A 16222-nucleotide genomic window follows, 5' to 3' on the forward strand; every position below is an offset into this window, starting at 1 on the left:
CAATTAACAATGTCAAAATATGCAGCGGTTCTCAGCCTGTGGGTCATGACCCACAGGAACTGTATTAAAGGACCCCGGCATTAGGAAGGTTGAGAACCACTGTGCTTGGGGAAGATGAACCACCTTGGCCCGTCTCTCCCTCTCTCATATCACACACAAGAGCACACAAGCACAGCTGCCAGAAGAGTTAAGAAAGCCTTTGCACAGCTGCAGCTTAAGGAAGTGACCTTATTTCCCATTTGTCATTCCCCTTGAACAGTATCCCCCCAATAGCAAGTTCCCAAGTCTGTGTGCACAAAAATTTAAAAAAAAAAAAAAAAGAAAGCATATTATAAACTTAGATATGTGAATAATTCGATTCTGGTGCCTGGGATCAAATTAGAATATTTATTTTTTTATAAAGGGAAAATAAACCCACGAGAAGAAAAATGTCAGCATTAGGAATATGTGTCCATTCATCACAAAGAGAAGAAAAGCTGTGAATGAATAATTTCCTAGAGATCTCGGCCAAAGCAATATTCTGAATGGGTGGCTTAGAGAAATGTTTAACACTGATAATTATGTGTACAATCAATTTCATGTTAATAATTTAAATTTCATTAGTAATTTTGAAAAACTGGGTCTATTTACCTTCTCCTGTTTATTGGCTCTAAGAATGTGCTATTTTTCCTTTAAGCTTTACCAGAGCTTTCTTTACTTCCTTGTTTCTCAGAGTGTACACAACAGGGTTGAGAAGAGGGGTCAGCACAGTGTAGAAAACGGCCACGACCCCGTCCACAGCGTCCCTGGAGCCCGGCCTCAGGTAGATGAAGAGACCGGGGCCGAAGAAGCAGAGGACCACGATGCAGTGGGAGGCGCAGGTCTGGAAGGCTCTGCGTCTCCCCTCCGACGTGCGGATCCTCAGGATGGAACAGACGATGGACACGTAGGACAGCACTATGAGGAGGAAGCAGCCCGAAGCCACCATCCCGACAGTGACAAAGATGACAGTCTCAGTAACTGAGGTGTCCGCACAGGCCAGTTTGAGGATGGGCGGTGAGTCGCACACATAGTGCTGGATGCGGTTGGGCCCACAGAAGGGCAGGCGGAAGGTCAGCGTGGTCTGGACAGCAGAGTGCAGAGCGCCACTGAGCCACGTGCTGGTCGCCAGGAGCACACAAGTTCTCCCAGTCATCAGGCTGGTGTACCTGAGCGGGTACGTGATGGCCAGGTAGCGATCATAGGACATGACCGTGTAGAGGAAACACTCTGTGCCCCCCAAGAAGTGGAAGAAATAGAGCTGGGCCACGCAGCTGGGGAAGGAGATGGCCCCGCCCCCCGGGGACGCCAAGGTCAGCAGCATTTTGGGCACCGTGACAGTGGAGAACCACATGTCGATGAAGGACAGGTTGGTGAGGAAGTAGTACATGGGGGTGTGCAGGTGGGAATCCAGCGTGATCACCAGCAGGATGAGGAGGTTCCCCAGCACGGTGAGCACGTAAATCACCAGGAAGATGGCAAAGAGGGGGGTGTCCAGGCCCGGGGCCCGGGGCAGGCCCGTGAGGACGAACACTGTCACCAGGCTCTCGTTGGACATTTCTTCCCACCCTTGATCTCTCTCCCTGTGGGGATATAAAGACCACCCAGAATTCAGCAATGAATTCAGCACTGAGAATATATTCTCTAGGTGACAGCTCTGTAAATCTAGAGTTGACTGGACTTTGCCCACAACAAAGTTGCTTTGATAATGATGACGAAATGACTCAAAAACTCTTTGTCCCCCACACCAGAACACAAACACCCAAGTCTCTGATACTGCAGAGATACGCAGAAGAAAGCAAGATTCCTATTGGTATATTTCAAATTACCACAAACTGAGTGGCATCAAAACATGCAAATGTATTATCTCACTTTTTCCGTGGGTCAGGTCCCCTTCTCAAAGCCCGAAGGTTTTGATCACTTTAATCAAGGCGTGGACTAGAGCTGCTGTCACATCTGAGCCTCAGGTCTACCCAGCTTATGGGGTTTGTGGCGGGATCCAGGTCCTTGCAGCTTTAGGTCTGTGATTACTGTTTTCTTGCTGGTTGTTGGCAGGACCTGTCACCCTCAGCTTCTTGTTCCCACTCTGTTTTCTAGGATTCTAGCCACCAGGGCTTCTCTCAATAGCACAGCTCACTTCTTCAAACCCAGCAGGAGAAACTTCAGTTTTCTATGGCAAAGTATTATGTGATAATATAATCAAGGAGGTGGTATCCACATTCAAAGGGAGATTATTAAATAGAGAGTTTATCCCAGTAGAAAGGAATAGTAGAGGCTGCTTGGAATTCTGTATAATTGTATTTTTTTTTTTTCAGGGCTCATAGGAAATATGTAAAAAAAAAAAAAAAAAATTCGGGCAGTGCCTGTGGCTCAGTGAGTAGGGCACCGACCCTGTATACCGAGGGTGGTGGGTTCAAACCCGGCCCTGGCCAAACTGCAACAACAACAACAACAAAAAATAGCCAGGCATTATGGCAGGCACCTGTAGTCCTAGCTACTTGGGAGGCTGAGGCAAGAGAATCGCCTAAGCCCAGGAGTTGGAAGTTGCTGTGAGCTGTGATGCCACGGCACTCTAACTGAGGGTGATAAAGTGAGACTCTGTCTCTAAATAAATAAATAAAATACAAATTCACTTGTTGGTAGCAGTGAGTATTCACAACGGTGTACTGCAGGGAAGGGATTCTCTAGTTTCTTCCTATGCTACCTGGCATGACTAACATCATCTGTGTCACTGAGAATTTGTAACATGTTAAGATGAAACATTTAAAGAGCTTGGTACCATGCCTGTCATGTGATAGCTGCTCAGTAAATGTCACTGAATGGTACAGTTTTGTGCCTTGCAGCAGTATCGCCAAACTGTAGTGTGTGATGTTAGAGAGAGAATACGTGCCTTCTCTCGTGTTTCCAGAGGCTCTGTTTTAAAAGGTAGGTCTTTATGGAACATTTTGATGCCCATGTGAAGACATCTATAATGATGCCCCCACCATTGCCTGCTTTTAAGGAGCTTCTCTCAGATCTCCCAGAACAAGAGTCTCAGTAAAACTTTATAGTGAGATCCCCGTAACCTCCAAAAAGGATCCAGAAGACACCAGCTTTATGCATCAGTGGTCCACTGTTCCCCTTATGTTTGACCATCCCCTACGAGGCTCCGGGAACGTGGTATCCACATGTGCTCTCCCCACCATCTCCTGAGTAGTGCAGGCTGGTTGTCCACCATATGCCGACCTGTCATAGACGTCTTCACATGTGCTAGCATTGACCTTGTCAGAGATTGTCTTCACCCCATCTGCCCCTACTCCTCACGTCCATAAGCCCAGGTGGTGCTCTGAGAAAAGGCGACAATCCCAGACAGTGTTGGTGTTGCTTACTTAACAATTAGAACCTGAGAGAGGAAAAAATGGACTCAACACGAGAGGAGGAGACTGCAGCAGCCTGATGTCAAGAGAAGTTGCCAGCGAATACCATTGAAATCAGGGCAGAAAGGAGGTTTTTGACTCATACCAAAATGTCATCTTAGTTCAAGATTTTGTAAGTTGTTTGGTGAGGAAAGGCTATAAACCTGGTTCATCAGACAAGAGAAACGAAGATCTCTAGGAAAAGCTCAGATAAAATGTCCCTTATCTCCAGGAACTGTGGCTTAAGCTACATTTTTCAAATATATGAATAAACATCAGAGACAGGATTGTGTGATCACCAATAGGAATATCAGAATTTCAAAAATGGAATGGATGTGACTCCAAAATTTCTACTGGACTGGGGAAATAATCCCTAAGATACATTTGTGTTCTGATTGCTGAATTATGAAGATTTTCATCAGTGAAAGTCGAAATAGCCTGAACTTACATAGGAGTCTCCATTGGAAGGGTCACTATCCGACTTGGTGTGACAATGCCGCCCCTATTTGAACGCGCTGAGTTACTACTTGTATAGCTGTCTCTTTATCTTTCTAGGATTTTAGAGTGAAGCATGAAAATCCCCAAATTTTATCCACAAATAGAAAGTCGTAATAAAGAAAAGAAGGAAAGCAGGCGAAACTGTGACACCTGACTTGGTAAGAACTCACCTTACAACATGTAAATCATTTCTGTGATAAAACTCATCTGAGTTTTTTCCAAAGAGTCTCCTCTCTCCCCACACTATTTACAGGCACTGGCCGCAGGCATCACTCAAAGAACACGTAGGCAGTGTTGAGAAAGAGAGGTCCCTTTCTAGTCACCCGCCAAACTTGTTGAAGTGCAGGGAACAGAAAATAACCTGGGTCTGAGTTTAATTTCATTTGTGCCTCAGGGGATGAAATTGCTCTTGGGTTCTCAGATTCCCTGGAGCACAAAATCAAGAGACAAATGGCAGTTTCTTGATTTGCACGCACAAGTTACCCTGCATGTTTCTTCTGGGAACCCTCCTGAGACAAGCCCGTGTATGCCTCCAACTGATCTTATACCTAAGAGGAAGGAAGGAGGACTTAGTCTTGTCCCTCAATTGAGGGAAATTGAGAGACACGACTGCTTGCTCTTAACTTGTAATTGACCAGAATCCACAATGTTCCCCATCTGTTTGAGCTCCCCGATTGATAATCAGCCTCTCAGTCATGATCTTTGTACAATGGTTTAAAACATCCTGATTCCAAACTGACTTTGTGGTTTAGAGTTTTGCAGTGGTTTTCCCCAAAGAAATACGCATCTGTGTAATTATTTCCCAAGTGCAGAAGTAATAATGAGATTGCACTATTGTCACGATTCTTACTGCTTTCTAGAACCGTGAGGAAACACTTTGATATTTTCTGTTCATATCTCTTTTTGCAAATTAGCTTTTCAGGATCCTTATTCACTTTTCTTTTCAGGTAATAGCCTTTATTTTATTGATTCTTCTTAAATTTTACAAAGAGAACATATATTTAAGCTTTACCATGAAGTAAAATGACCTTTTAAATACATTATCATTTGAATATATATTTTTTGTGTATCTGGATTTCTAGGGAATTTCATCAATTGACGTGCATATGTTTTTTCATCTTGGTATTTTGCTTTAAAAGAGTCTCTCTTGCATAAAAGATTTCCTAGTTTTCACGTATATAATATTTTAATGATTTTTTGTTCCATCATATACATGCTTAATTCTCTGGGATTATTTTTAGTTTACCTGAGACACAAAGATGTTTTTATTTTCTATATAATTCGAGATTGTATTTATAATTACCTCATCGATTGAAGTGTATTTTTAGGAATTTTGCTTAAGTTCTCATTTTCCTCTATTTTACTTCGCCTATTGAACTACAGTTGTATTACATTGTAATGAATAAAAATGATCTGTAATCTCATTACCCCAAATAATTTTTGAATGAAGCCATTCTTGCTTTTCTCCCCTGCAATGTCACCATTATCACACGAATATACATCGTTCTATTTCTACACCTTCTCTTCAGCTCTACCTTTCCATTTCTCTAGCCTCATATAAACATTACACTCCATAAAGTACAACAGCTACATAATAAGTTTTGATAGCTGGTGCTGCCAATCATCTAGTTTTCTTATGCTTTTTAAAGAATTTCTTGACCATTTGGGGTGTTTATTTTATCTTCCAGACAGTGTAGGATTCACATGTCCCTATCTACAAAATCAAGTGCTGAGATTTATTTGGAATGACGTTGAATCTATAAGGAAAAAACTGCAGAGATTTGGCTCTCTAAAAAGCTGTCTTATTTTTATGGTTACATTATGATATTTCATTCTTCAACAACTTTTCTACTTCCTGAAAATATTGTGTTATTTCTATGGTCATGGTCTGATACAACTTTGTTGAAATAATTAAATTTAGATCAAGGTTTGTCAACCTATTGACATTTTGGGAAAATGTCAACCTATTAGCAAACTAGGTCTTGTAATGCAGGGCTACTCTGTGCATTGTGGGAGGGTTAGCAGCACCCCTGAAGACATTGCTCAGAAAGCCCAGTGGGGACAAAGTGCCCCCAGTTGAGAGCCACTGATCTAAATTTTTAAGAGACATTTCATTTTTCATATTGAATCTTATCAAACATAAATAGGCACAAAAGATAAATGCCTAAGCCCTTATACAGGTAGTTATGGATCATATATGAAAACTGTAGTATAGTAACACATTGTATGCATGTAAAACAATTTATTTTTCTTACATTAGTGGATAGTCAGATGGATTATTTTCTATTTAGCCTACTAAAAATAACGATTGTGGAAATAATGTTTAGGGTATATGTACGCACACACACATAACAAAATGCCTTTCAGAATCTTTTATAGATGACATGCCTTCTGTTGCATACACCCTTGGATTTGTACACACACACAAATGCACAGATCCAATAACAAAAACTGAAAAGATATTTCAATAAGCTACAGCCAGAAAACAATGAATCTGATATTTGTTGATGTTCTTGAACAATATCCTCAAGATCGCAAATTCTTAATTCGCATGCCCCAGAAATAAACTAGAAAACCACAGCCCATCATCAACTAAAATTTATATATACTTGACAAAATTCTCTGTCTCCGAGATCTGATCAAAATACGCACATTTTAAAAAGGGAGAAAACTCTTCTAGAGAAATGAGGTAATATTTCAGAACAGAAGTGGGTTCATCATACATAAAATTGTATTTAGATTTTAAAAAATTCTGAGGAAATCAATGAAAAAAATACAATTGAGTATGTGGTTCTCCATGTTTAAAACAAAGAAATATAATAATTCCAAAGGCATAACTACATCATATAACTTATTAGGAGAAAAATCAGTCTTTTTACTTCCTAGTGTTTATTCGCTAAAAATTGCTTTTTTAGAGAATCAATTTAGTGTTATTTTGACTTTAAGTTTCTTTTTTTTTAAAGAGACACAGTGTCAACTTTTATCTCCCTCTGTAGAGTGCTGTGGCATCACAGCTCACAGAAACCTCCAGTTCTGGGCTTAGGTGATTCTCCCAAGTAGCTGGGACTACAGGTGTCTGCTACAACACCCAGCTATTTTGTTGCAGTTTGGCTGGGGCAGGGTTTGAACCCACCACCTTTGGTGTATGGGGTCAACGCTCTAGTCACTGAGCCACAGGCCCCGCCCTGCTTTTAAGTTTCAACAGAGCATTCTTCACCTCCTTGTTCCTCAAGGTGTACACAACAGGGTTGAGAAGAGGGGTCAGCACAGTGTAGAAAACGGCCACAACCCCATCCACGGGGTCTTTGGAGCCCGGTCTCAGGTAAATAAAAACACAAGGAAGAAAGAAGCAGAGGACCACGATGCAGTGGGAGGCACAGGTCTGGAAGGCTCTGCGTCTCCCCTCTGATGTGCGGATCCTCAAGACTGAGCCGACAATGGACACATAGGACAGCGCTATCAGGAAGAAGCAGCCCACGGCCACTACCCCAATGTTGACAAAGATGACCATCTCATTGGTGGAGGTGTCCGCACAGGCCAGTTTGAGGATGGGCGGTGCATCACAGAAGTAGTGCTGGATGCGGTTGGGCCCACAGAAGGGCAGGCGGAAGGTCAGCGTGGTCTGGACAGCAGAGTGCAGAGCGCCACTGAGCCACGTGCTGGCGGCCAGGAGCACACACGCTCTCCCAGTCATCAGGCTGGTGTACCTGAGCGGGTACGTGATGGCCAGGTAGCGATCATAGGACATGACCGTGTAGAGGAAACACTCCGTGCTGCCCAGGAAGTGGAAAGAATAGAGCTGGGCCACGCAGCTGGGGAAGGAGATGGCCCCGCCCCCCGGGGACGCCAAGGTCAGCAGCATTTTGGGCACCGTGACAGTGGAGAACCACATGTCGATGAAGGACAGGTTGGTGAGGAAGTAGTACATGGGGGTGTGGAGGTGGGAATCCAGCGTGATCACCAGCAGGATGAGGAGGTTCCCCAGCACGGTGAGCACGTAAATCACCAGGAAGATGGCAAAGAGGGGGGTGTCCAGGCCTGGGGCCCCGGGCAGGCCCGTGAGGACAAACACTGTCACCAGGCTCGCGTTGGACATTTCTTCTCACCCTTGGTCTCTCTCCCTGTGGGGATCTAATGACCACCCAGAATTTAGCAGTTAATTGTGAAATGAGTGTCCATTCTCTATGCGGCAATTGCATCAAGAATGATAAACAATTCAAGAGTTCTGCTGAAAGTGCTAGTTGAGAGTATTGGTGAAATGATGTCTGCATCTCTCTCTCATCTCTACACACGCACACACACACACACAGACACTCATGACAAAGAGATAAGCATAAACACCTTGCGTTTGATTCCTCTTGGTGTACTAAAAATTATCATATATTTAGTGGCATCAAACATGCCAATTTATTATCTCACTGTTTCTTTGGGTCAGGAGAGCTGGGCCTTCTGCTCATAGTCTCTCCAAGTTTGAATCTAGATGTGAATAGGGGCTGCAATCTCATCTGAAGCATGGAATCTTCTACCAAGCTTCCTGAATTTTTTTACCAGACCCTCTTCCTGGGAGTGAGGTCCCAGTTTTATTCTAGTTCCCACCCTGGGTCCTGGCATCCTAGCCACCTAGCCTTCACAACCTGACAGTTTCTACAAAGCCAGCAGAAAAATCCTTTTTGAGTTTTCTATGACAGCATTATGTAGTATAATGCAATCCAGGAGTGATAACCCATTGCATTTATAGGTCCCAGCCACACTCAAAGGGAAGTTACTGAATGGTCAGTGTAGATCAGTGGGCGGAATATTGGCGTTCACTTGCTATCCTACTTAGCTTCTTGTGTCTTTGCTTCAGACTTCATAGAAAACCTGAAACCACCATTTGTTAGCAACCAATGATCTATCAGAACTCCACAATATACCCAACCATTCTGATTTCCTAAGTCATTTGGCATTACTAACATCACCCACCTCACAGAGCAGTTGTAAGTATTTAAAAAGATGGTACCAGATAAACCTTTGGCCAGCCTAACCAAGAAAAAAAGAGTAAAATCTCTAGTCTCATCAATCAGAAATGGTAAAGATGAAATAACAACAGACCCCTTAGAAATTCAAAAAATCCTTAATGAATATTACAAGAAACTTTATTCCCAGAAATATGACAATCTGAAGGAAATCAACCAATACTTGGAAGCACGCCACCTCCCAAGACTCAGCCAGAATGAAGTGGAAATGTTGAACAGACCTATATCAAGTTCTGAAATAGCATCAACTATACAAAATCTCCCTAAAAAGAAAAGCCCAGGACCAGATGGCTTCACATCAGAATTCTACCAAACCTTTAAAGAGGAACTAGTGCCCATACTACTCAACCTGGCAGAATTGCTTTTTGGATTTTAGAGAAACTTAAGTAAATACAGTAAACTCCCATCACCAGTAAATGGCACTGTCAAGCAACCAGCATATGACCCGGAACAACAACAACAACAACAACAAAATCAGAGTTTGGTTTCAGAGTTTAAACTTGGGGCCCCATGCCACCAGTATGCCCGTTCTTCACGCACCATTCCTGTGGCTCCCATGTGTTTCAGCACCCCCAACATTCATTTTTAGGACCTCTAGTGCTTTCCTGGCTAGTCAGAATTGTCTTTCTTCCACTGCCATTATCCTACCCTGTGCTTTCTGTGGGACATTTTGGTTACCGGGTGCATACACATCATACAGTTAAACTGATGGACCCCACATGGACCCCTTATCTTATTTAAAGATAAGTTTGCATTTATTTTCATTTGCTTGTAATTAGTATATATCGATATTATTATCAAGTCAATACCAAGTTCATGGTGTGGTATACTATGAGATATAGCACTAGGCCTATTTTTAATAGTAACTTTCAAGCAACTGGAAATTACATTTATCCCAAATCTACAAATCCCCAGGGGTATCATATAAAGGGGAGATTATCGTACTCAGTGTTTCCAAAGATGACTGCTCAACCTAATAGCTAGGGTCTTCTGGCATGTTTGACAACTGGCACTCTTACTGGTGCCACCACTCCTACCTGCTCTAAAGGACCCATCCCAGGTTTCTCTGGCAGGTAGGAATCTCTGCATGGCTCTATAGTGGAATTCCCACCACCTCCCCAACAATTCAGAAAATATCAGGCTTCATACGTGACTGGCCCCCCGTTTCTTTTACACTGGACTGTCCCCTGTGAGGCTCTAAGTAGATGGTGTTCATACATGCTGTCTCATCCACAATGTGCCGGGTGAGTCCAGCTTTCCATCACATACCCTTCTATGTTAGATATCTAGGTATTTTCTAACTGTGGCTTTGCTAGAGATCCTGTTTCCCCCATCATCTTCCCCCGCCCCTCATGTTTACAAACAGTGTTCTCCTAAAAGAAGACAATTCCTCCAAGCCAGTGTCTCTGACTTAACACCTATGATCTGAGCAAGAAAAAGCAAACTCAATGCCAGAGGGGGAGGCTATGCTGGCTTGATGTCAAGAGAAGTGAGGATTGTATACTGTTGAAACTGAGGCAGATAGAAGGTTGTAAACTAAACAGAAAATGTTCTCTCAGTGAGAAAACAGACAAAACAGATTATGTGCTCAGTGAGAAAAGGATAGGAATCTGGCTCACCAATCAAGAGAAACTTGGAGCTCTGCAAAGCCCAGATAAAATGTGTTCTATCCCTTGGACATGTGGCTTACGTTACATTAAGATTATATTTTTCATTATTTAAATAAATAGTGGAGACTGGATCAATGTCATCACCGACTCAGATCTTAGAACTCCAAAAATGGAACAAACATAACTCTGAAATGTCTACTATGTTTGGGGGACCAAATATATAGAATGACTTCATTATCAGATTTGACAAAATATGACAATTTGCATGCAGTGAAGTCCGAGGTAGTCTGAAACTTAGAGCAATTTAGTCTTTTTTGTATTCCCTTCCATTATCATCTATCTCTCCCTCTATTTATCTATCAACATTATTGGTTTTAAAATGAAAGTCTAATAATCCCCGAGGACCTCAGCTCTGAATAGAAGATTAAGATGAAAGAGTAAAAACAGGTGAAACCAAGTGGTACCCACCTTTCTAAGAACTCACCTTACAATAACACATGAATCATTTCAGTGGCAAAGCTCACTGGAGTTTTTTTTTTTAATTTCTCACTCTCCGCATTCTATTTTAGGAACTAGCTGCAAAGCATCCCCCCTAGAACACACGGACAGTGTTGAGAAAGTGGGGTCCATTTCTAGTTCAAGACCAAAGTAGTTGAAGTACGAGGACCAGAAAGTAACCAGGGTGGGAGCTTATTTGATTTGTGTCTCAGGACGGGGGACTGCACCTGGGTTTTCAGGGTCCCTTGATAGGCACAAAACAACAGGAAAGGACCAGGGGCAGTTTCTTGATTTGCCTGCACGAATTGTCAGCGATGTTTCTTATTGGAACCCTCCCAAGAGACACCCATGTATACCTGGAACTGATGTTTATACCTAAGAGGAAAGAAGGAGGATTTTGCCTTTTCCCTTGCCAGATTATTGAGAGACACAACTGCTTACTCTCAACTTACAATTGGCCAGAATCCATAACCACACTCTCACCATTATAATGCGCTCTGTAACACCACCTTCTCAGTCACCATCTTTGTGCAGTGGTTTTAAACATCCCCAACTCCAAACTGACTTTGTTGTTCAGAGTTTTAGGGTAACTTTTCTCCAGAGAAATATGTACCAGACAAAATTATTTCCCAGTTCTGTGAGTAACAGTGAGATCGTGTTGCTGTCATGATTCTTATTGCCTTTTACAACCACGAGTAAACACTTTGATATTTCATTTGTCTGTCTCCTTTGCAAATTAGCTTTTCAGGATCTTTTTTCTTTCCTTTGAAGCAACATTCTTTATTTTATTGATTCTTCTGAAGTTTTACAGCGAGAACACTAATTTATGTTTTATGGTAAGATAAAATATACTTTCAAACTTAACATTATTTAAATATATGTATAGATTTTTGATTTTTTTAAAGAGCTTAGCTGGCTTTTATTTGTAATTCTGTAATCACGCAACATCTCATTCTATACCATAGAAAGAGTGTTCTGATGAACAGAGGAGAGGAAATTGGCTTTATAGGCAGAAAAGGGCCGAGAAAAGCAGAAAATAGACAAAAAGAGGATGGATCATTTCAAAGTTACATTCCTGTAGGGGTTAGAGCACACAGTCCTTCCATATCATGTTGGCTAGAAACTGGCTTATTTGGGGGTTTGGCAATTATTTCTATCTGATTTCTTGGAAAGTCAGATAAGCCACTTATTTTTAGCTTGATGAAGTAGACCCTCAATGTGAGGGACTTCATTTTGGTTTGGTCTGTTGAGTCTCAAGCTCAGTCCAAACCAATGGGCTCCTATAAGTTTTATTTAACAAGTGACTTGGATGGTGGTAAGGCCCATTACCATTATCTTCTGTACAACAGATCATCAAGACATTCCCACCACTTTTAGTATGACTTTCCCTCCACCACTAACTTGAAATTCTGTCTGTGTGTGTGTGTGTGTGTGTGTGTGTGTGTTCAAGCTTTATTGTACAGAACCAATGAATTTTGCTTCAAGGTCTATATTTTTAGCAACAATAGAGACTGAGATTCCATTTACATTTTTTTTTTTTTGAGACAGAGTCTCGCTTTGTCACCTTCAGTAGAGTGCCAGGGCAACCTCAGACTCTTGGGTTCAAGTGATTCTTTTGCCTGAGCCTCCCTAGTCTCTGGAACTACAGGCACCCACCATGATGCCCAGCTATTTTTAGAGACAATGTCTTGCTCTGGCTCAGGATGGTCTTGAACTCATAAGCTCAGGCAATCTACCCACCTTGGCCTACCTTGTAATCCTGTGTTGGGATTACAGGCGTGAGCCACCATGCGGGGCCTCATTTACACTTTCTATTCCCTCCAATTCCTTCTTCATTAATCATAGAAGCACCATTTGATTATTTTTTACATGTTGGAGTTTTGTGAAATAATTTTTTAAATATCTGTACCCCTAATATTTTGTATAGATTTTTAAAAATGTTTGTCAGGTTCATTGACTAGATGCCAGGTTCATGTTCCCCAGTTCTTGGTTTTTGCTACCAAAGACTGGTTTGAGTTGATGGAATAAAGGAGCACACCAAGCAGGTGTAAGCAGGCAAAGCACCAAGATTTAGTAAGCACGAGTAGCACATTTCAGAGAAGGAAAGGGTCTATTCTGCAAGCAAGGAGACCTTGACTTTAAAGATATAGTATGGAAAGTATAGTAAAAAAGAAAAGAACAAACAATCCCATTAAAATCTGGGCAAGGGGGCAGTGCCTGTGGCTCAAAGGAGTAGGGCACTGGCCCCATATACTAGAGGTGATGGGTTCAAACCTAACCCTGGCCAAAAACTGCAAAAAAATAAAAGTCTGGGCAAGGAATATGAACAGAATTTTTTTCTCATGAGGACAGACAAATGGCCCACAAACTCATGAAAAAATGCTCATTGTTTTTAATTATTGGAGAAATGCAAATCAAAACCATTTTGAGATATCACCTAACCCCAGTGAGAATGGCCCACATCACGAGGTCCCAAAAGAACAGATGCAAAGGGAAGGGAGCACCCTGCACTGTTGCTGGGACTGCAAGCTCTGTACAGCCTCTATGGAAAGAAGTATGGAGAGTTGTCAAAGAACTAAAAGTAGACCTTCCACCTGATCCTGCAATCCTAGTACTAGGTATCTACCCCAAAGAAAAAAAGTCATTTTACCGTAAGGACATAACACGCTCACATATTTATAACAGATCAGTTTACAATCCCAAAGATGCAGAAACAACCCAAGAGCCCTTTGACCCACGAATGGATTAATTAATAAACAGTGTATGTATAGCATGGAGTACTATTTAGCCATAAAAGAAGGAAATTTTGTATCCTTTGTTACAACTTGGATAGATTTGGAGAACCCTCTCCTGAGTAAAGTATCATAAGAATGGAAAGACAGGTATCATATGTACTCTGTGTTAATTTGAAATTTATAGATTAACATTAACAACAAAGTGCTCACGTGAGAAAAAACTCAGTTGAAGCCAAGAAGGAGGGAGGGTAGGTTGGCAATTTCCTTCCAGCAAGACACAATGTGCGGGCGTGTGACACACTTCCTGTGTGAGGGACAAGGCTCCAACTTAGACTTTGCAATGTGGTCTAATTCTAGGTACTCTCATATTCATCAGAATTATAAAAAAAGAAATAATTTTATAAAAAAGAAAAACATGGCTCAGCGCCTGTGGCTCAAGTGGCTAAGGCACCAGCCACATACACTTAAGGTGGTGAGTTCGAATCCAGCCTGGACCCGCCAATCAACAATGATGGCTGCAACCAAAAAATAGCCGGGCATTGTGGCAGGTGCCTGTGGTCCCAGCTACTTGGGAGGCGGAGGCAGGAGACTCTCTTGAGCCCAGGAGTTGGAGGTTGCTGTGAGCTGTGAAGCCACAGCACTCTACCCAGGGGGACAGCTTGAGGCTCTGTCTCAAAAAAAAAAAAAAAAAAAGAAAAAAGAAAAAAGAAAAAACATGTTGGTAGAGAGCAGATTGTTCCGTTAAAGAACAGCAGCTTGGGCAGCGCTCATAGCTCAGTGGTTATGGTGCCAGCCACATACACTGAGGCTGGAGGGTTCGAATCCAGCCAGGGCCTGCTAAACAACGATGAGAACTGCAACAAAAAAAATAGCCAGGCATTGTGGTGGATGCCTGTAGTCCCAGCTGAGTTCCAGGTTGCTGTGATCTATAATGCCCTCTACTGAGGGCAACACAGTGACACTGCCTCCAAAAAAAAAAAAAGGAACAGCAGTTCCCTGGGGTTATGGTCTGTCCATTTATGGTTGTCCCTAATAATATGCTAAGTTGGAGGTGGAATATTCACGAGTATTCTGGGAAAGGGGTAGAGAAGTCCCAGAACTGGGCCCCTCCCCCTTTCCTGACTTTATAAGGTAACTTCCCATGTATGTCATTTGTAAACAGTCATGGTGCTGGTGGGTGTGATTTTTACAATGCTCATGAGGGTAGATCACTTGAGGACAATGTCACTTGATTTGCACCCATGCTCTAAAGACCCCCTTGTGTGACCTTGATCATATCTCCACTTTGTAGTTTCTTTACCTCCTTCTAGTTGGTTCAGTCCTTGGAGACCCCCTGGACTAGGCACCTGCTCCTTCTTGGAAGTCACCTCCCTCTGGTCAATTTCTTCCTTCTAATAGGCAAAGTATTCATGTTTTCTTTCATCACGCATATGTCTAATTCATCTGGGATTAATTTTACTTTACCTGGGACACAGGGATTTTCTATATAATTTGATATTGGACTTGGAATTGCATCATTCATTGAAATGTATATTTGAGATTTTAAGTTTGCAAAAGATTTTTCTTCATTTTACTTTGCTTAGTAAACTCTGGCTTTATAACATGATGAATGAAAACGAGCTGTACAATGTTTATTTCACGATGTAATAATCGTAATCTAATGTATTATTTTATGATTAGCCCCTTTTGTTTTCTTTAACATATTTTTATCTAAACAAATGTCACACTTTGATGATTACTCCTATCGGCTGTAATTGATTTTTTTAATGTGTCTATTGTGAAAGGGGTCAAAATTTACTTTTTCATTCTGAGAACTCAAATTACCCATAATAATTTTCAAATAAAGCCATTCTTGCTTTTCTGCCCTGCAGTGTCATCATTATCACATGAATATGAGCAGTTGGTGGGACCACACCTACAGTGCAGCTTACAAGGGTACATGTGAAATTTACTAGGTGTAGAATATAAATGTCTTAACACAATAACTAAGAAAATGCCGTGAAGGCTATGTTGACCAGTTTGATGAAAGCATTTCAGATTGTGTGTAAAACTAGCACATTGTACCCCATGATTGCATTCATGTATACAGCTATGGTTTAATAAAAAAAAAGAGTATGTGTGAATCTATCTCTATACCTTCTTCAGTTCTATTTTTTCTAGCCTCATACAAATATTGTACTCACTAAATTACTGTAACTTCATAGTAAGGTTTGTTATCTGGTGGGAATCTTCCAGTTTTGTTTTGTTTTGTTGAGATTCTCTTCACTATCCCCAGCAATGGTTTCCTTTCACCCTGCAGTGTAGAGTCCCAAGTCCACATCTACAAAATCACGTGCTAGAATTCTACTTGGAATTACACTGAATCTAGAAGGAAAAAAATTGAAGCGATTTTGCTTCTTTAAAACCTAAGTCTTAAAATGTTATGGCTACGTTACAATACTTCCTTCTTCCAC

General features: G+C 41.7%; 2 protein-coding genes across 2 annotated transcripts; both read right to left on the minus strand.

Moving 5' to 3' along the window:
* Nucleotides 1-649: 649 nt before the first annotated feature.
* Nucleotides 650-1576, minus strand: LOC100945494 (olfactory receptor 10G9). The gene has a single exon (XM_003796784.1). The coding sequence runs from the start codon at nucleotides 1574-1576 to the stop codon at nucleotides 650-652; it is 927 nt and encodes a 308-aa protein (XP_003796832.1).
* A 5498-nt stretch (nucleotides 1577-7074) lies between these two features.
* LOC100953581 (olfactory receptor 10G9-like) lies at nucleotides 7075-8007 on the minus strand. Its single transcript, XM_003796898.1, has one exon. It carries the CDS (start codon nucleotides 8005-8007, stop codon nucleotides 7075-7077), a length of 933 nt encoding a protein of 310 aa, XP_003796946.1.
* Between the last annotated feature and the right edge of the window lie 8215 nt (nucleotides 8008-16222).

The sequence above is a fragment of the Otolemur garnettii genome, unplaced genomic scaffold (genome assembly GCF_000181295.1).
Source record: "Otolemur garnettii isolate 467f Iridium unplaced genomic scaffold, OtoGar3 scaffold00108, whole genome shotgun sequence".
In the NCBI taxonomy this organism is placed as follows: domain Eukaryota; kingdom Metazoa; phylum Chordata; class Mammalia; order Primates; family Galagidae; genus Otolemur; species Otolemur garnettii.

Coding starts and splice junctions, on each gene's coding strand:
- LOC100953581 (XM_003796898.1), bottom strand. CDS start 8,007: ATGTCCAACGCGAGCCTGGTGACAGTGTTTGTCCTCACGGGCCTGCCC.
- LOC100945494 (XM_003796784.1), bottom strand. CDS start 1,576: ATGTCCAACGAGAGCCTGGTGACAGTGTTCGTCCTCACGGGCCTGCCC.